Source organism: Apis cerana, linkage group LG11 (genome assembly GCF_029169275.1).
Source record: "Apis cerana isolate GH-2021 linkage group LG11, AcerK_1.0, whole genome shotgun sequence".
In the NCBI taxonomy this organism is placed as follows: Eukaryota; Metazoa; Arthropoda; class Insecta; order Hymenoptera; family Apidae; genus Apis; species Apis cerana.
Genome location: NC_083862.1, coordinates 2,514,977 through 2,536,495, shown reverse-complemented (window position 1 = coordinate 2,536,495; position 21,519 = coordinate 2,514,977). Strand labels below are relative to the sequence as shown.

At 32.2% G+C, this 21,519-nt stretch overlaps 1 protein-coding gene across 14 annotated transcripts in view; it reads right to left on the bottom strand.

Moving 5' to 3' along the window:
• Nucleotides 1-21,519, bottom strand: part of LOC108001862 (disco-interacting protein 2) — a 53,320-nt gene that overhangs the window by 25,233 nt on the left and 6,568 nt on the right. For 4 of the 14 annotated variants that reach the window (XM_062081400.1, XM_062081401.1, XM_062081402.1 and 1 more), the window contains exon 2: nucleotides 5,779-5,850. In XM_062081400.1, coding sequence (XP_061937384.1) covers nucleotides 5,779-5,850 — 72 coding nt within the window. Of the gene's footprint in view, nucleotides 1-838; nucleotides 1,055-5,778; nucleotides 5,851-11,155; nucleotides 12,025-12,960; nucleotides 15,319-16,400; nucleotides 16,740-21,519 lie in introns of those variants that run through there. The other 10 variants (XM_062081398.1, XM_062081399.1, XM_062081404.1 and 7 more) reach the window with 9 other exon arrangements.

Below are 21,519 nucleotides of genomic sequence, written 5' to 3'. Positions count from 1 at the left end.
ACAACGAAAATATCATGATTATTATTAATTACTAATAAGGGAGAACGAATAAATAAACAAAGATGAAAAATTGGCGAGAAGAGAAAAAAAAAACTACATGAACAGTCAAAAATGCACACTGGTTTGGTGAATGTGTAAACAACATATCGGATATGTCTAATGAAAATATAACGTTTCCTACCGAAACGAAAATCCACACATGACTAAGAATGTCGTATGTCTCTAATGACTAAATGCTGGTCGGCGAAGTACATACTTAGGTAGATCCCGCATGAGCCGCAGAGCTAAACTCTAATTCTCTAGGCGTAATACGAGGTAAAGAATAGAAAAATTATATATATGTATATATACGTATATATGTATATATTAGTGTTTCCGATTTCTCGATACTTTCCACTTTTTGAGAAACGAGAAATCAAATTATATTTCTCGAGAATTTTGAAGGGGTTAAAGAAAAAAGAATAACTTTTAAAAGCATACAAAAAAAAAATATTTTTTTTCGCATCTAATTCACACAAAAATTGCCAAGTGAAAGAAATTAACGTTAATCTATAAATTTATTTCTTATTTAATACAAAACTTTTACAAAATAAAATCACTTTTTTATTTTAAAATTCTTAGCAAACAAGATGTTAAACTAAATGTTAGCCAATTATATTCTTTTTCATGTAACAAAACTTGTGATTACAATAATAATTTCGTTTAACAGGAAATATTAATTTAATCGAGAGTATAAATAATAATAATAAATAAACAACAATTTTCCCGAGAAATTCTCGAGAAGAAACACTGATATATATATGTATATTAAATTAAGTCGTGCAATGGTTTGCGCTACCTGAATGATAGCGCTTCTCGTTGTGAGTGACACGGCGCTGCGTGCGGCGTGCACGTGGCTGTGGTCGGCCACCGACACCGATACCGACCCCGACGCCGACGCCAACGCCGACGCCGACGCCCCCACCACCAACACCACCACCACCGCTTCCATAACCTGTTCTCTCGACCCCTCCGATACCGAGGACGCCGACACCTCCTCCATCCTTTCCAGCCCCTGTGTGCCACACACGTGCATATGCAAAAAAGCCACCCTCCAGACTCTTCTCTTCTCGTTCCGATTCTCAAACACGGATTGAAGGAGGGGGGGACTCGCCGGCTAGTTTCTCACTTCTCCGTACTCGTTCCCTTTACCATCGGTTAGACGGAACACTGTACATTGTGTACACAGTAGTATGGAAAAAGTATTCATAGAGTGATACGTTTAGTTTAAAAAGTCATAACTTCGATTGTGCAGGATGCTGGTATATTCATGGAAGGGTCGATTCCAAGAGGTTAAAATAAACGGAGAAGTTGATGCACAAGATTTTTTGTTTCCAAACGTGCCCAAAAATATATCATAACGTTGTGTTAATATTTGATATTTAAAAGAGAGATAATTAATGATGGATAATATTGTTAAGCCTCTATAAGAAATTTTATATATTAGGTTGAATTTTTTTAAAAGGTTATATTAAAGTTAACGTAGATCAGTTACAAAGTATTTATCAATCTAAATAAACATATAATATAAATTAATATAAATATATAGTATAAAATTAATTGAATTAATTTTCTAAATTTTATATAATTGCCTTTCGAATAATATTATATAAAGAAAAATAATTATTTGAACTTGATTTTAAATTTGACTTTTTTTTATAAATTCTCCTATTTCGAACATTTTGAATGAAATCAAATCTTAAAAATATTAATATTAAATATTTTTATTAGTTTCAATAATATTTTATAATACAGATTGTTGATTACATTTATGTAAGATATGTTTTTTAAAAAAAATTTTATAACTGTAAATCTTAGTTCAAATCATTAAATTATTAAAAATATACAACTACTACGATCAAAAATTTCTCATTTTTTTTAAATCATGTAACCATTTGAACACTGTTTATGGTTACGGTCACGGTTTGTTCGATTCTGATTCGACGACATTAGAATAGAGCTAATGCTTACGCGCAAGTCACGCTCCATGGAATTTAATAACGTTCGAGCGAACCGTGACAATATCGTAACCACCGGTGTAAATCGAGCTTGGATCGCGTTCGCTCCCGTGTATATACGATATCTTTTCTCTTTAATAGAATCACGCCCATCATTGCACTGAAGCGAGGAATTTCGATTATTTTCATCGATCTTTTCTTCGAAATTGTCACGTAGGACCGGAACATTCGAATTTTTAAAAGGGACCAACTTCTTCGATACGGCGTTAGTCAACTGCACAAAATATAGCGCGAAATATTTTTTTATATTATTTTATAAAGCATTGGTTTTATAATATCATGTATCATGAATAAAATAAATAACTTATTTTTAATAAATAATAGAAACAATTATGAAAGTATAATAAAAAAAATCATAAAATTATATTATGACAAATATATTATTGATTATTAAGTTTATACGTGTACATTTGGTGACATCTAGTGGCCGATGATTTAAGTTAATATTCATACTGAATAGATTAATCAAGTATGATTTTACAAATAAATTTAATGTATTAAAATTGATATTTTTTCAATTTTTCAATTATATCAGTTTAGTTAATAGATTGTAGTTACATATTTTATGAAAAATACGCAAGAAAGACCATAAATTTTGATTCTATCACATTGACGGATGTTTATTCAAAAACGATTGTAATCGATGAAGTAGTGAATATGGCATGATAGAATAATTATTAGTTATATACGTAATATGTCCTTAGGCAGAAGTTATTTTTTGTTCATGTATTCCTAATACAGTCGTAAATTACAAATGACAATAAATCATCGGTGAGAAGAGCGAATTATAACTTGAAGAATTATTTAATATCTATATAAATTTTTAGCCATCATTTTTAGTTTTAAAACCTACTTTATTACTTACAAAATGTATTGTCTATTTCCCCTAATTACTCATGTTACATTGTATCAATAATTGGTCATTTGATTCACTTCATTCTATTTCAACTATTAGAAATGTCTCAAAAATAAATGACATTTACAAATTTTTCTTTTTTTTCAGCTCTTTGAAGAAACGGAAAAATATTAATTTTTATACATCTTTATATGTCAAATTTTCATTTTCATAAATGTTTCTTACTTAGAAAATTCGATAAGATTAAATTTTCTTAAATCGAAGATTCTATATATTTTTTTTTAAATTACCGAGACTCAACTATCCTTATAATCTCATTGTTTAAATCTTAATTAAATCCAAATTTAATGTCATCGAGAATTATCAAAATTTCAAATTTCGAAAACGATAATCGAACCGTTTTCTCTCTCTCTCTGCAAGATTCAAAATAAGACTTACTAGCCACTTAAGAAATTCGCATCGTCCAGTTTAGCATTATTTTTCATTACGTATCCTCAACGAGTATACAATGAAAAGGGGGCACGGTTCGAAGGTTCGCGAATGGGCTATAAGCAACAGCGTGTATCGAGATTATAATCAAGTTTAAAAGAAATACAGCGGTACCGAGGATAACAAGTTTCCGCGTGGAGGAAAATGATTGGAAAACCACGGATCGAACGTGACTCGAACTACCGAGAAAATTGTCTTTGCTCGAGAGTCGCGTACGCGACAATAGCAGATGTACGGAGCGTATAACGAACGGATAACGCGGAAATAGCTCTTCCGTGTGCAGGTACAGTTAAACAGTATGTATATTGCAACTGATTACAGCGGTTCGAGCGATTGCAGCTGTAGCTGTACTGCCGAAGGCGTGATTATGGCAAGGGCTTAGCTCGTAGGCTTAGCACTAAAACTATTAAAATATACAGGTTACAGGTATATTTTAATATATTTTTACTGATCAATCAAATAATCGATTTTTAATTTCTTTGTGTTTGATGAATATATTCGTCAATTATATAAAATTTCTCTAGAAATCGATCATATCTATCAGTTTTTGATATGTTATTTGTTTGACAAATAAATATACTCGTCGTGTGAAAAAGAAAAATACTTTTTGCTATTTAAATTAAAATTTTAATTAAATAATTCAAAAGTATTCAGATTTTTTATTTATATTTAGGTTTTTAGAATTCTGAAGCAACAATGAAATAAAAGGATAAGGAAATAAAATAATTAATTTAAAAAAACGATAAAAAATATATAATCGATATTATATGAAATATTATTTCTGAACAAAATTTAAGCAAATTATTATATATATATTAAAATTATTAATTTTTCGGAAAAAAATAACTGTAACTTCATTATGATTTACGTAATGTAGACAAATATATATAAATAATATTTCTGAAATAAAATTATATATATTAATATCATTAATAAATAAACTATTTTGCAAAAATAAAATAATACAATAAATTTAAAAAAAAATTTTCAATGATTTCTAATTATTCGTATCAATATAAATTTACATAATTCTTACAACTATGTCACGTCAGAATGATCCCATTATTTAATAAAAATGGAAAAAGTTGAAAAACTCACGTAATAAACATATTCTTTAATTGCGAAAGCACATAGTATTATCGCAAAAGCGATAAGGCCGTTAAATTGGCGGGAAAATATTTGGCGCGAACGAGTACGGAGACCCTGAGTGCTTGATAAAGGGATTGTGTAAGAGAGAAAAACCGGTAGAAGGTGACGGATGGAAAACGATGGCCGGAACGAAGAATAACGCTGTCATGTTCTCTCCGTTTCTTCTTTTATTCCCATTACGATTGCATGTGCCAGCATTGTGTATGGAACGCAATGCCCGTGTCTCTTGAGAATCGGAACGTGATTAATATTACGAACGACTAGAGAGAGAATGAGAGACTGGTTGCGTCTGGATGTGGCGCAATAGACGTGCGCGAGATTATCGCGCATGCTAGCACGGACCACGAGGACGAGAAGCTCTCGTACGTAATGCAACATACGTAAGGGTATTTCGTGATAAAATTAACCTCTGTGTGAGCATGAGATAATATTTCTATATCTCATATTTTTGATAATTTTTTACATTTTTGATGAAATATCGCAAAATTATTGTTTGAATATTTTTGAAATCGATATTTTGCTATTTTATAATATCTGAACGAAGTCAAGTATTTATTTATTTAGAATCCAAATTATGTATTTGATCTTATTTTACGAATAATAAGTTTCATTAAAAAAAAAAAGAACAAAAAATAATTAAAGGTTAATTGATATTATCTCACTCGATTTTTTTTTTCAATAAAAACGAAAATAAATTTCGATACAGTCAAATCATAATAAGAATCACATTCGTTCTGTAACTGCAAAATTTCGATTCTGAATTTCTTTTATAGTTATGATTGCCCATATAGGAATTAAATCAAAGAGAAAACGGTCAATTCGTCACACTTTCTTTTTGAATGCTCGTTATTTTGCCGTGGATCATCAATGATTCTTTCTAAACATTATAATAAAGTCTCTTTGCATCGAACATATACAGATACTGTTTTTCATCGATGATTCATATGGCGAGAAGGCGAGAGACAAAGTCAAATGGTTGTCACTAGTAGAACAAGTCGATAAACGCGGTAGACGATAAATCACCGGTACTTGTCCGCGGTAAAAATAAAATGTCGGACTAGCGAAATAGCGCATAAATCCCCCTGGTGGCGTAGAAAAGAATTATCGCTGCTACGATTTCATCATGAGCTTCTCGTTCACGCGTGCGCTGTTCGATAAGGATGAAATGATGATGAACATGATTCGTTCGCTAAGATTCTTTGCGAGCAAAAGAGAAGTCCGACTTACCCAGTTGCTTTGAGGCATACTGTTGTAATAGACGCGTCCGTTTCTTCTCATAGCCCTTTTGCGTAATATCCCCTAGAACAGTTAAAATTACAATTAACGTACTCGGAAATGTTACAAATACATCTATGAATACGAGTGATTTCAATTAATGTATAAACGCATTTCAAATAGCAATCAATCGTTCGAAAGAAGACCATTATGCGATTAATAATTGCGTATTCTCAAAAATAAATAAATAAAAGGATCGCACGTTGAATCGTGCCCTCGAACGAATGGCTAAATAAGAAAGATCAATTTCTCAATGTTCTTTTCCATCGAAACGATTTCTGCTATGACTGAAAAAGGATGTATTTCGATAGCTTCTGGCGCGATCTCGTTTCGGGGTAATTTCTTCGCAGCACAGAACCCGTGGAATTTCGAGGACGATCGGTGAACCCAAGTCGTTACGTTTAAAGTGGTAGAAATTGCTTCGACAAAATTCTCAGGGAGACGAGTTGTAAACGGAGACACCTGGCTGAAAGTCACCTCGCTAAATGTAAACCAATGAAATTTTCCGAGAAAAGGAATTCTCAAGGCGCCTCGGATACGCAAATTTATCAGACCTGTTTTGGAATAACATTCTTCGAGTCATGGGGTACCTTTCCATGATGCAATACTACCTAATATAATTAACCTATAGTAGGTTAATTACTCGCAATTAGATAGCAAGTTTTTTTTTTTACATTTATTTCAATAACACCGGTATTCAAAAAAATTTAATGCACGATTCTTCAAATAAATAAAAAAATAAAAATCGCATCGTAGACACGTTTTTTAATTATTCACAAGAGAAAATATTCCAGCTTCTTTACTTTTTGTACATTTGTGTGTAAAGAGATTTTTAATTGCCAATAATTAAAAATAAAGCAAAAAAACATTTTTTATTTTTGAATTGATATATATAACTTATATAAAATAAAAACTTTTATGACTGCATTTTTACTTTAGTATAGTATATTATAGAAAAAAAATTTATCGCCTCAACAAAAATTTAACGAAAGAAGTTAGTTAGAAACATTAGGAAATAATATGCACAATAATATATCGTATAGATATGAAAAGGCATCAATGCTGAATAATTTTGCAAGAAAATAACGATAAACAAGTTTTTCATTCGCAAAATTCCAGAATGGGGTATGTATTGTAAATTTCTGCATCGCAACAAGTTTGCCCACGTGTCTTATACGATGCGAAACGAGTTGGCATGCTGGCGTCACGCCTCGTAACTCGAGAAAATGCCTAGAATCGATCGGCTAACGGCCGAGACACGATTTTTCCAGGTAGGAGCACCGGCACAAAACAAAACTAGGCCATGTAACATTATCACTGAATTTATTTCAACGAGCACGGATATCTATAAAGGTATCCCAATCATCCAATTTTCCACGTAAATTATGTGTTACATATATCAAATAGAATTCCGGTCCTATAAACTTTATTTATATGAAAGAACGGTTTCAGTCAGTATTTGAACTTTAGATCGAATTATTATTATCTGAACTACTATTTTGTTGTATATTAAATCATTTTTAAATAATTCGCGTTCTACTATTACCAATTGTTACCTAACCTTCTTATACAAAAATCTTAAATAAGAATATATGGCGTGAGCGCTTACATTACATGCGCGTGAAGATTCCATGATTAAACTCAATTTTTATAATTACTGAATAAAATTAAACTACTTTAAAATAAACAGAATGCTATTAATATGCAATTATATCCTATCTACAGTATACGTACGAATGTCTTTAAAATGTATTTTGTATCGAAATAAATAAATAAGTAAAATAAAATATAAAAATATGAAAAAATTAATTCAATTAAGCATTGCATTATTATTGTGTTATATGATACATTGAATGAAATATGAACTCCCATTAACTGAACGAAAACTCTGAAACTAGATTATTAAAATTATAATGATGAGAATTCGACCGACAAAAACCGATAAAAAACGAAATGATCGATCGTACATAATTCACGTTAAATGATCCGCTATATCTTAAATTTATTTCAATTTTAATCGTAGACATGATTACAGTAATAGCCCACGAAGCAATGTTCAACAAGATTCGCAACCAGTTTGCGCCGACATTCCTACCACGAAAAAAAAGTCTTTGAACAATAACCCACGTTAATATGTACTACCGCATCTAGCAAGAGAAATGACTCAAGTGCCTGAAATTGATTCAATTGTCTTCGAAGCATACTGACGCCAAATTATGTAAATCAACGTGGGTTTTCGATTCTGTCTGTAACTTATAGAAATGCTTAGTATTCTGAATTTTGATTAACCAACACTATCCTCCCTCCTATTTCTTCGAAATACTTTCACGATTTAACGTTATCAAATATAATCTCCAAGGATATAAATGTATTCAAGAATAAAAGTTCTTGAGAGTTGCACTTGAAAGTTATTTTTCGTGAGCACTGCATTAAAAATAAAGGTTATTCTTGGATACTTCACTCAGTTAAATCGTACATCTAAGGATGTGAACATATTTATAGAATAAATTCTCGAACGTTCGAAAATTATTTTTCTTTTCTCGAACGTTAATAAACACTATATTGAGAATGACAATTAACAATTATTTTCCACATAGTATCCATTAACGAAAAATGCAACTTTTAGAAAATGAATAGCAAAATTATCACGTGCACGGCAAATCGTGACTCGTTAATACAACTTTATTATAGTAATAAAATAAATTGATGAATGTCACTTTGTTTCATAACAAAACTTTTTTTCGTTTTTATTATAAAATAAACTAGTAAATCCAAATCACACAATATAGTTTTTCTAACTCGAATTATAAAATAAATTGGACAGTCGATCATTTTTGATCTTTAAATAAGAATATTCGTTTTTTATTTTTTATTAGAATAAAAGCATATTAATCTTGCGAGATTCGACGTTTACGGATGAAAGGTTAACTTAACCTAAAAAGTGAAACTCTCGAGTATTTTTCAGTACTGGAAACTTGAGAGTAAGTCAGTGTCTCCCTCTTTCGCTATTTTATGCTAACACAGAATTCCTGTATCCACAGTCTGTTAAATTATTCTTAAATTTTTAATTTGTGCAAAGTATAATTGAAAAGAAGTTGAAAGAAAACGAGGAAATCAGTAGCTTAACGCAAGAACGATCTTCTTCCGAAATGGTAGTGGAAAGACTTAGCCAGGAGGCTAGACGTTGAGCAACGGAATACGAGCGTATATATCTCTACGGGCTATCTAACCGCTAGTTAAAATTATCGGTACGCGGATCGACTGGTCCTTCGGGCAAAGTGCATATTGTACGCGGATCTATGAACGCGAACACGTCGAAGGGAATTATTGCACGCTCGAATTATGGTTACCATGCGGCTGAAGAATTTCTTTGCTGGGGATGTATACCGGCAGATCCTGCATCTATTAAACGCTTGAGCCAGGACATTGACATCGACGTTCATAATTAACTCTTTAACCATAACGTATCTATTTTTACTGATCATATCTACAATGCTTGGTATAAATATAATCAAATCTAACATTTTTTTCATCTTTAGAAATTGAATTGAATGTAGATCGACAAGTGAGAAAATAAATATAATTAGAGAAAGTGAAATAAATTGCAGATTAAAAAAATGCAAATAATCGTGGTGTAAAGAAAAATTCATTTTTATGATGATAACGAAATTGTTCAGATTCTTCGATATAAATTTTTAGAAATTAAAAATCCATACATAGAAAACTTTCATTGAAAGAAATAGAAAGATTTTTTTCTTTGGACCCGAATAGACTTTATATTTGCCATATAATGATTGATAAGTAAAAAATTGGAAATTTTAATTTATGTGTAGAAAATAAATAGTATCGTAGAGTAAATATGGTAGCAATGATAAAAATTTCCAATAAGAAGAACGCATATATGGGCAAGAAGCAATCAAAGGTTGATAGGCATCCGATTGCATTCAAGAGACTCGAAGAAAGAAATTGGAAAGAGGCGGCGATTAATCGAACGTACGTGCACAGCTTTGAATCAAGTTTAACAGAGGCAAAAACCGCAATAAAACCAAACTGGGTGATTCTGTTACGTGATTAACGTCGATCAGGTGGAATACCAGACGAAAAGGAGACAGATTCGCAACTAATCTTAAGAAGTGACACAAAGTTTGTAGTTGAATCATCGAACACTCGTATTAATGTAATTCGATTTCAATCGTCGTTAAAATTAAAGAAGAAATTAATTTCTATTGGCATTAACTTTATACGACATAGAAAGTAGTTTTTAAGTAGATTAGACTCGATAAGTAAGTTATTTCTCTCCATTAACTTTTGTTTTAAAAAAGATATTTAAGTAATTATGCCACTAGATGGCTACACAGATGATTACAACGAACTTTGTCGTTGCTGTACAGCAAATATCACTTCAATTGCAGCAAGGAATCTCATATGTTTTGTTAAACATGAAGTATCATATAATAGATATGTCGAAATGGAATGCATATATTTCAGATTTTTGAGGACAAAAAATTATTTCCAGCGTATTTTTATCATTCAGATATATCATGTTTTCACAAATGAAGAAATATATTATTGGAAATTATTTTAACATGGATGACGAAGTGAGATATGCATCTTGTTTAAAATATTGAGTAATCGAATGGAAATTCTTTTAAGACGTAATGTATAAATTAGATCCACGTTCCGATAAATTTTTGCAGATGATGAAGTATTAGTTGAGAAATAGTATTTGAACGTGTATAAATTTCTATTAGTTACATCAGCTATAAAATTATTTTATTATTTATACATATTTCATTTTTTATATTTATTATTAATTCTTATTTATTCACATTTTTTTTAGAAGAAAAGAATAACCTTACTTATTAATAAACTCACACATATATGAAACTATTGAAAAAAGTTTGTCAATAAAATTACTCCTAATTTCTAAAAAAACAATAATTATTTATATCAACATTTTTTTCACCTAAAGTTTCAGTTCTTAGAAAACTGTTGCATGAATTTTTTTTCCTAATAAATAACTCCAACGTAATTTTATTTATTATTGATTTTCCACTTATTTTGAATCATAAAATCTCTCTGACCCTCGTTTTTATAATAAATTATGGAATACATTATATACCATGAGGCAGCAATTTTCAATAAAATATATGTAAAAATATGCAAATTTTAGATTTTAGATACAACGATAAAAATAATTATTTTATTTTCACCTTAGAAATAAAAATATATATATTGCAGCGAGATGAGAAAAGATTGAAAATCGTTGCCATAAAATAATAATCCGTCCGAATGTAATAATAAGATCGTCGTTTAGTTAGAATCTTACTGGGTCTTTTCCTCAAGGACGAACATTTTCGCACGAGAAAGACTGGCTGGCCGGAAGCTTTTCGAAGTTGAGATTTTCGCCTGAGAGGTCTTCTCCTAAGCCCCGACCTTTGCCTCTTTAAGTGTTGCTGTCTATGCATCGCGTGAGTGCTCTTCCTTCGCTCGAGATGATTGGTCGTTTCGTCCTCGGTTTCGCTGTCGGTAGACGAGAGACATCTGTAGTACAACGATGAATCTATTCTCGTCTTCTCTTTGCCAATGAGATTGCTCGAGCCCTTCGATAGAAAGCTGAGAAACTGGTTGCTGGCAAAGTAATTCGAAGTCATGGGTCGCCATATCGTTCTTCGCGCGAGGACCCCGCTAGTTCGTAGTTCCTCGGAGAATAGTTTGTCTTCGTTAAAATCGCTAATCTTTGGTGCCCGACAAGCCGACGACGAGGAGGATGTCGCGGAGAAGGAACCTAACGAGGACGAGACCAACGAGTTCAAACCTCCTTCTCGCCTGTCGTTAAAATCCCCCGAAAGCAACAACTTCAGGTCGTCGAATTGATCGTCCGACAAATTCGACGAATAATCGTCGATTCTCTCGATTACAGGAATTTCAGCCTCGGGGAAGTATCTGATCTCTCGCCAGACTCGCCTTTGACGTTTCGATCTACGTCTTTCCGGCGGGACGAACCATACCGGACTGTTCGAACGCGCCACAGGTTGAGATTGAGGTTGGGATTTCTTTACCCTCTGAGACGTTCGCTTTCCACGGCGTCGAGAACTGGATCGCCTCGAGGCGTTCGTTCGCTTGAAGTAGCCCTCCGCGTTTACGCTGGGCGATGGTTTCTTCGTTCTTCGGTTGAAGAAACCATTTCTCGTACCCCTAAAGTCACGTTATTATCGAGTTCACGTCTAACCTCGAAATTTTCGACCGATGAAATTGACGAAAGTTAGTTCGATAGAAAAAATAATCGAATAGTATTTGCATGAAACTATTTACTCGGTGTTAAGTTAAATCGTGTTTTATTAATATAAATATAAATTTTTTGACTTTTTATCAAATATTTATTTTTATAGATTTCGACATATAGAATGGAAAAATTATATCTATAAATTAAATCTGCTTGAAAAATAGAAACATTAGTGCATGTCGAGTTAAAATTATTTCTCAAACAATTAGTCAAAATAATTTCATATAATTAATATTATAATACATAATTATTTATTCAATAAAAAATATATTAAATATTCTAATATTATTATAATCAATAATGCAAAAGATAATTTGAATTTAACACGTTTCTATTATTATTACTATTATTTAATTATTATATAAATATAATTAGATAAATATTCAATGTGGCATAAAAATTCTTCAAAAATTCATAACTTTCCATGCAAGCAATAAATTAAATCAACAATTAAGATCATCATTTTCAGATTCTGCACGTTAAAATTTATAAAATAAAATATATAAGAAAAAGTATAAAAATTTTTTACAAAAATTTCATTCATTAATAAAAAGTATAAAAAAATTTATTTTTCAAATAAGTTTCTTTGATGTTTAATTATATAAAAAAATAATATTTGAAATAATGATATATTTATCTAATTGAAACTATTTTAATTGTTTCCAAAACTCGAGATATATTTACTCAGCACTATACTTTTAAATTGTGAAACTAAAACCAAATTAAAATTTATAAATTTACACATTTGCAATTTTTTCGTTTTTTTAATGATTTTCATGGAAATTTCTTACTTTCACATTTCGCAATTTCATCGTCGACATGAATTAATAAACACGAGTGATAATAACCCTGCACGAAAATCAGCCAACTTGGCGATTCTCAAGGAAAAACCGAATGCAGATGTGATATCTTTTCCGGTGACACTTTTCTCCGGTGCGGAAACTGTTCGCGCCACAGTAGGCTGAGATTTCCTCTCTTTGAGCGCACTATCCAAAGAGTGGTGTATAGATGGTCCCGAGGATGAAGGGAAGGGCATAGGTACCGCATCTCTCCATATTCTACCAAGATTAATACTGACGCTAGGAGGTCCTTCGATAAATGGTTCCTGAACCTGCAGGATGTCTTGATGATTGTTTTTTTCTTGAATCGTCTCGTTCGATATTCTGAAAGGTTTCGAAGCTAATACCGGCGATGCATCTAAATCGAGAACTTTCAAATCTTCAGCCACGTGATCAGCCTCGATCTGTTTTTGAAATTTCGAAACGTTGTTCTTTCCTAAAATGTGTTGTTTATTTTGTTTGTTTTGTTGCTGTTCTCGATGCACCTCGTCCAATTTCTCGCGCGAGGATGAACTGACACCTTGCAGCCATTCGTCGTAACTGATCGATTCGCGACTTAAAGTATCGTCCTGAAGTTTCTTCGGTTTCTGTTCGTTTATTATCGTCTGCTTCTCGATAGATTTTTCGTCCAACTTCGTATCAATGGAGGGCGCAACAGTCGGTTCCAAACTCTTCTGAAGCTTGTTACGTCGCTTGCCCCGATCTAGATAACTTTTTCTTATCGATATTCTTTTGAAGGACTCGCTGCGCTTGAAGGATGGCTCGTTACGGTCCTTCTTGCGGCCGACGAGCCTCCTCAAGTTCTCAAAGGACAGTGGTCTCATGAGTTCGGCCCTTCTTCTCCACTCAAACGATCGTCGTGTTCATTGTTCGCTTTTTATCCCTTTGCCGTATCCTCGACGCGTCTTCGTGACTTTTTCTTCAAATACCTTGATCTCATGTGTATATTGACAATTTCTCCTCCTATCTATTTTATACACCTACGTTATTTTATACTTTCTTGAATTACACCGGGCCGAAAGGAAATTTACTAAGAACGAACATTCTCCGTTTACATTCTACGTCTTTCGATTTATCTTGGTTTCCGCTTCGAGTTATCTCGTACCGGGAATCGAATACCCTTTCGAAGCAATCGCCGAACGATTCCTCGCGAATGGAGGATTCGTTTTCGTTCTTCCAACAAACCATGCGTCCACTTCGAGTCCTTATCTCGTTACGAATAGCCAGAGAGAGAAGAGAAGAGAGAGAAAGAGAAAACGAGAAAGAGAGAGATAAACTGCGAGGTTGCACTGGTTCTCCTGGTATCTCTCTCTTCCTCATTTGTATCGTAGTTCTACTCTTCTCTGTCTCTCTCGATTGCTCAGCAAACGTGCACGCTTGCGCGTTTCTGCGATCTTAAGGTGCAACTGCCGAGGTCTTCCAGTCGCGAATCACCATAGCTTTCCTTTTTCGACGTGCCGTAAGTCCAATCGTTCTTTCTTTCTTTCTTTCTTTCTTCACTCTTTTCGTACAATTGCCACTTTACTCAACAAAGATCCTTCGACAAAATAGATAGCGATTCGGCAATCAGATCAATATCTTAAGAAAAATTAAAGTTAAATCGTTAATTTAAGCCAGATTAATTCGAGATAATGCGGTTTCAACGTTAACATTCAAGGGCAAAACCGTCTTCCTGTTACGTTCTGCCTCGAGGAAACTATGATTCGATAGTAGTAATCGCGGTGTAATTAATATCGCGAATCAACCAATATTTATTTCAAATTGCTTCGATGGTTTCGAAAAAGTAGATTTTTTTAGGTTAGATTCGACGAACATTTCGAGAGACACCTTCACACAGTAATTCCAACTGGTATTCAAAGCTGTTCTTTTGTGTGTGTATACACTTTATCCGAAAGCATCTAGAATCGTTGAAAAGATATTCGACGATACTTTCTCCGCCCTCAAACGATTACGACATTGATTTCATCCTTTCCTCCATCATATACGTTGTCAGGTATATATATTTATTATTTTATATCAAAACGAATCACCAATCAATTCTCGTTCGAAGAAATATTACAAGCACTGAACAAATCACTGAATTTTATTTTTCAATGCATATACAAAATTTCAAAGCACAAATCTAATCATTATACACACTATCATTATATATCGATTCCAGGAAAGATGAATTCTTCAATTTCGTTTTTTTCTTCAATATCACAAAGTTATTGATATTACACTGAAACGGCAACGTCACGTCACATACCGGCCTCGAAAGCATGGCTACCGTTTTTATAAATAAGAAAAGTGCAAGCATAGTGTTTGTAAATAGAATTTCCATTAGACTCTTCTTTTTGATTTCTACATGAACGAAAACATTTACATATCCTATAACAAATTAATGGATATCATTCTATTACTAAAAAAATACGAATTGTTTATATATCGATAAAAATAAATTATACAAGAAACGATATTATAAGAATAAAGAAAAAGAAAATTTTGAATTGATAAACGCCAACACGTTAAATTTGAATCGAGATATCTAGTAATATTTTATTCTACTTTTGATAATTAATGTTTATACGATCATTAAAATAATTATACAAATAGTATATTGTGTACACAAATCAATTTTATTTTTTAATCCAGATTTATATTTTTAAAAATTTTAATAGAATCATATAATTTAATTTAATAATATAATTGAATTTAATACGTGATACAATTTGCACGAAGATAACTATAAATAATTGCACAAAATATATAATATAATAATAAAGAATTATAAAAACAAATGAAATGAATATATAAAAAATGTTAGAAATTTTAATCTTATGTTAAAAAGATAAATGAAAAAAAGAAAATTGTTTTTTGTGTTCAAAAAAATCGTGTAAATATTATTCCTATGAAATAGGTTATTTCTCGAATTCGCGCCCATGAGAATCTATATATTTCACAAACTTTTTTTTTTTTTTTTACGATATTTTTTGTCAATAGTAAAAAAAGCCACGATAATTATGGAATTCATTCTAATTTTCAATCTCGATTGCGTTTCGTCTATTGATTTGCGAAAAAACGATTATCGTAGCAATACGCGACATATATTCACAAATACTTAATATCGAGACGTTCTCGAAAACGCATCTGAACACAATATTCAAGTCAAAGTGAATAATAGAAAAAAAGAAGAAAAATAAAAAGGCATAAACAATAAAAGAAAAATGATTTTAAAAAAAACGAAATGGTAAGAATAGATATAGAGGTATAGCAATATCAAACGCGGTAATGGTAATAGCAATAGGGGGAAGAAAAACAGAAAAGAGAAGAAAAAAAAAGTAGAGCAGCGATAGTAGCGGCACTAGTAGTATAAGCAAGAGTATCAGCGTGATGCACGTAGGAAGCAAGGGTAGCAGCCGGTTGGTATGTGCGTGGTTTATATGTGTATGTGTGTATACGAGGCGTACTCAAGGCGCAGAGCGTCGCGACGCGGGTCTACCCTTATCGCGGAGGGCAGAGGAACGAGCATCAGTCGAAGCACACGATCCCCTCGTCTCGTAAGGAGAAAAACTCTCGTAGTGCGCGTAGTCGAAGTCGCGTCGAATCACTGGCATTTCGCGAGCTCTCGACGCTGCACCTCTCCCTGGCTCATGAGAGAACCGCCACGGATCCGGCGAAAGAGAAATAGAGAGGGACCGAGGGATCGGTCGGACGGGTGAGCGGGAGGGAAAAGAGAACGATGGAAAGAGAGAAAAGACAGCAGAGAGAAGTGGCCTCAGGGAAGCGGGCCTTGGTGAATAAAAGACAGAGAAACAGGCTGCGAAACAGAGAAGGAAAGGAGGAAAGGAACGAGGAGGGGTAAGGAGTGGTAGTGGTGGTATGCCGTCCGTCCACTCTCGCCTGCACATTCTACTCTCTTACTTCTCTCGCAGCATCCCACTCTCCTTCCTTTCCTTTGCCCCTTTTCTATCTTCTCTACGTAAGTCCATCTTCTTCCTTCTTTTCTTTCTCTACTCTTTTTCGTTCTATCTCTTTCTCTCTTTCTATATTTCTCCTTCTCCTCGTTCCATCGTTTCCCGTTGCTCTCCTCCACACCGCTCCGCCCTCCAGGCAAGACAATCTTTCTCTTTCTTTCTTCGCGCTGCCTCTTTCTGTCCCTTTCTGTCCCTTCTCTCGTGTATATGCTCGCCTCGCGGGTTCCAAGCTATCCGAGCTTTTCTTTCTCATTTTCATATTACACGCCGGTCTTACCATCTCGCTCATGCTCATGCGGTTTTCTTAAGGCGGATTTAGAAAGATCGTGAATCGGATAGAGAATCTAGCGATGCGAATGATGTCCAAGCGTATCGATAATTTTTACTCATATAATATATATCTTTCTCGCGAAGAGACTGTGATCGTGTACGAATCATGCCGGGGATCAAATGCGTCCGATTCGTGGCCGATACTATTGGATATTATTGGATATTCGTTGCCGGCAAAAGTCTTGTCACAATTACTCGCTCTTGTGAAACGCTTCAGTATTATTAATAGAAACGAAGGGCAATTCCGTGAACGGAATTTTTATGTCAACATTTGCTATTTATATTATATATTCTTTCTTTTGATTATTATCTTAATTATATGATCGATAAATACGATTTTAGTTTCAATTAACTTCAGTAAATTTTTCCCATCTTTTTTCGATTGATTGTTAATTTATTGAAAAAATATAATACTTAGCAAATGATTTCATATTGTCTTTAAATTAGAATATCAGAGCATTGTAAATCGATGTATATAATATTCATCTATAACATCTAATGCTTTGCCAGAGCAGGTGAGAAAGTAACATGAAATTAAGGTTTAACGTTAGATGCGATCATTATGTTCTTACGTGATAATTTTAGAGAAGCTGTTGTTCGTCCTATTTTAACTATACATCTTCTTTAGTTTGTTTCTTTAGACTTTTTTATAAATACTTCAAAAAATAATTGATGATACATAAGATATGAAATTATTTTTATAATTTTTATTTGAAAAAATTATTAATTATATACAGATTGATAAGAAAAACGAACTTCATAAAAATAAATAGTATAATATTTATCAATTGAAAAAAAAAACAATAATATGAAATGAAAAATTAATATTTTTAAAATTAAAACAATTTTTAAAACAATTTTTTATTTTAATTAAAATGAATAACTTTTTTATTTAGGATCTAATATTATGTAAAGACAATAGTTTTAAAAAAGAAATATTGACATTAATTCTCGAAATATAAAGCATAATTGGATTAGAAGTTCTAACAAATCAAAATTCTAATTAGCGTTATTGTTGAAACAATAAAGATATTTTAAACGCGAGAGTTAAGAAATTATTATAATAAATATTCAAAATTTATGAGAGAAAGAAAAAAAAGTAATAGAAAGAATCTCAAGCATCAAAGAAACTTTGTTCTTCAATTGGAATTGAAACGTGGTCCCCTTACAAGCAAGGGCTGTAACAGAGCAGAAAGCATCGATGTTCGTTTTACGACGAAAAAAGGTTTAAATTGACGGGTTGATTGCACGGTGCTCTTCGACCTCCCACTCCCTAGCGCTAGGCCTTAACTACCAGAGACCCAAGAGCACATCGCTGTACGTTTGTACTTTCCACGAATACAACTCGAAACGCCCACGCCCGATCATCTCGTGCAAGTAGCACGAAAGCAGCGAAATCGACGCCTCGTCTAGAAAGCATGAAAATCATTAAATCAAATTTTGTCACGAACTCAAAAAATTTAATTCTTGTCGCGACAAATATGGTCATGAGAAAGGAATTGAATTTATTAGACATTATTTTATAAAATATTTCTATTTCGAAGGTATGAAACCTTCATACCTTCAAAAAGAATATTATGCGTGATAAAAAGAGAAATAAGTTTTAAAGAAATACATTGTTGAATATTAAATGAATTCTAAAAAAAATTATGTTTGAAAATTCAATTATTCGTCGATAATAAATCCAAAACAATGGTATAAATTGTCTAAAAGATCAACAAAACTATATATGAAAATTTTTATCAATATTTAAAATTTTTATCGCTTACTTATCATTAAAATAAAAGATCTTCTAATATTTTATTCTTATAAATATTTCTATTAAAAATTTTTCGAAATATTTTTCTTTCAAATTATCTAGTCAAAATTTATTTTAATACAACATGATGTATTTCAATACGAAAGATAATACAAACAATATGAATCTAAAACACAGAATTATGGCTTAACCGATGATGAAATTATTTAATGAATATCAGTATATACCGAATATAGTTTTTAATTCATGTTAAAAACTAACGAGAAAAAAAAAGGGAAAAAATTGCAAATAATTCGCAATAAATTTGAAAACAATCGATAACCGATAAAAATAATTTGGAACCTCGTTTCTTCTGATCGATAAAAGCGACACGTTGGATACGTAGTTTTCTATCGTGCATCGGTATCGTCGGAAGGTGAGGAGGAGGGAAATAATAGCCGATAAGCGTGTGGTCTCTGGTACAAGACGTATATGCAACGAGGCCTCGATACAACATGCAACTCAAGGCGATTTCAGGACGTTTACCCACGAAACCGGCGACCTTGATCTTACAAACGGTCCACGAACGAGCTGCGACAGCAGCTGCACCGACACCGACGGATGCATTCCACCAGAGGGCAACCGCACCTGCGCCACCTAACCACAACTGCCGCACTTCTCTCTGCCGGACAATTCCTTCACGAATCCCTCTTGTTTACTAATTCCGCTGACCTCCCCACTCTCTTTTTCGGACCACGCTCGATACCCGCCAATCCCGTTTTACAGCTTGATTAGCCTCGGGATTAAGTTATCGTCAATCGTCGATACACTTTTTTCTCGCATCTTTCCAGTTATATATACATTTTTAATTTAAAATCATTATATATATATGTATATGAATTTGATAAATTTTCTTCTTTTCGTTATTCTATTTTAAATTTTATTGTTAAATTTGTTGATACGAAATAATTGGTGCATTATTCATGAATATTTTATCATTGCAACAATTACATAGCTGATTGATAATAATACGCGTGAAATTAATTAGACGATTAGAAGATACGAAGTCGAAGAATTTGTTTTGGTTATGTAATAAACTGAATTCCGATCTATACGTAAATAAAGATAGTAAGATACCTCTTCCAATACGTAAATACGTATCGCGTGATCCGAGTTCTTGTATGTCTTCTAATTTTACAGGCAAAATGAAAATATAGTGAAAAATATAATTCTTTCTACAAATCCTGTAATATAATTTCGATAACCTTAATAATACGATGAGAACGATTTTTAAAGTATTTTTAAAGTTATTATATTTATTAACCTTTAAAACTATTTATTGTTTATTAATATATTTTTCTAGAATATTGCGAGCTAGAAATAACATACTCAATAAAAATCCATGTTATCGTTTAATGTTTATTAAACTAAGAAATACTTAAAGATAACAGAAGATATCGAAGAATTTACGAGTAAATGGAGAAATTGATTGAGTGAACGTTACATAATTGTAATCTAAAAATGATAATCTAAAAATTTTTCCATTTTAGATCCCTGCTATTTTTACTTTAAGAAAAAAATTACTTTTTTTATCCGAAACGTGCTTTCTATTTCAATGCTTATAAATCGTAAACAACACAAAATATAAAAGGAATAATTTGAATAAAAATTTTATTATTTTGAAAAATCTATACAATCTGTTTAAAAAAAAAGAAATTTTCAATAAGAAAGTACGAATAATTTTTTCATAAAATGCAAATAAATCATTCAAAGTAATAGATAAAATGTATAATTAATTTATTTTTTTTTTATTAAAAATTTAAATAAAAATGCGACATCTTCCTAATGAAAAAAATACCACGTAATAGATCGTAAAAATTTTTAAATTGGTTCAACAATTACATAAAGTATGATCAATACGGATTGGTTGTTCCTTTATCGAGTATTGAGCGGAAGTGCGGTGACCTCGGAAGCCAGAATGGAGGTCGAGGAAATCATAGGGAAGTGCGAAGTCAGGTTGAACGGGAAGATAAATCGTCGTAACAACATTGTAATCGAGAAATGACGTCAATGGAAAAACTGAAGGAATGGATTGATTTACAGCCACCTTGTGACACTTAGATAAATTTCTGCCGATATCGACCAGTTGTAATCGAGAACCAGTCTAGGACGATTCTGATGCGAAATTAATCTTAATTCTGTACAGGATGTCAAGAGGCGCGGTACAAGAGAGTAATAGTGATTTTATACGAAAATCGAAAGATAAAAAATAATAAGATATTTTTACTAGAGAAGATTTTGCTTTCGAAAGTAAATTAAGTTTTTTTGAAAACGAATTTAATTAATTTCCGATTAAATATACATAAATTATCGGTAGGAAATTATTTTACACGCGAAGAATAAAAAAAGCATAGAATAAAATTTGTCGATTTAAAAAAACTTATACATATATATTTATATGACAAAATTTTTTTTTTTATATATCTTTGCACGTACAATAATCATTTACAGATAATTTATTCGTATTCAATCGTAAGATTATGA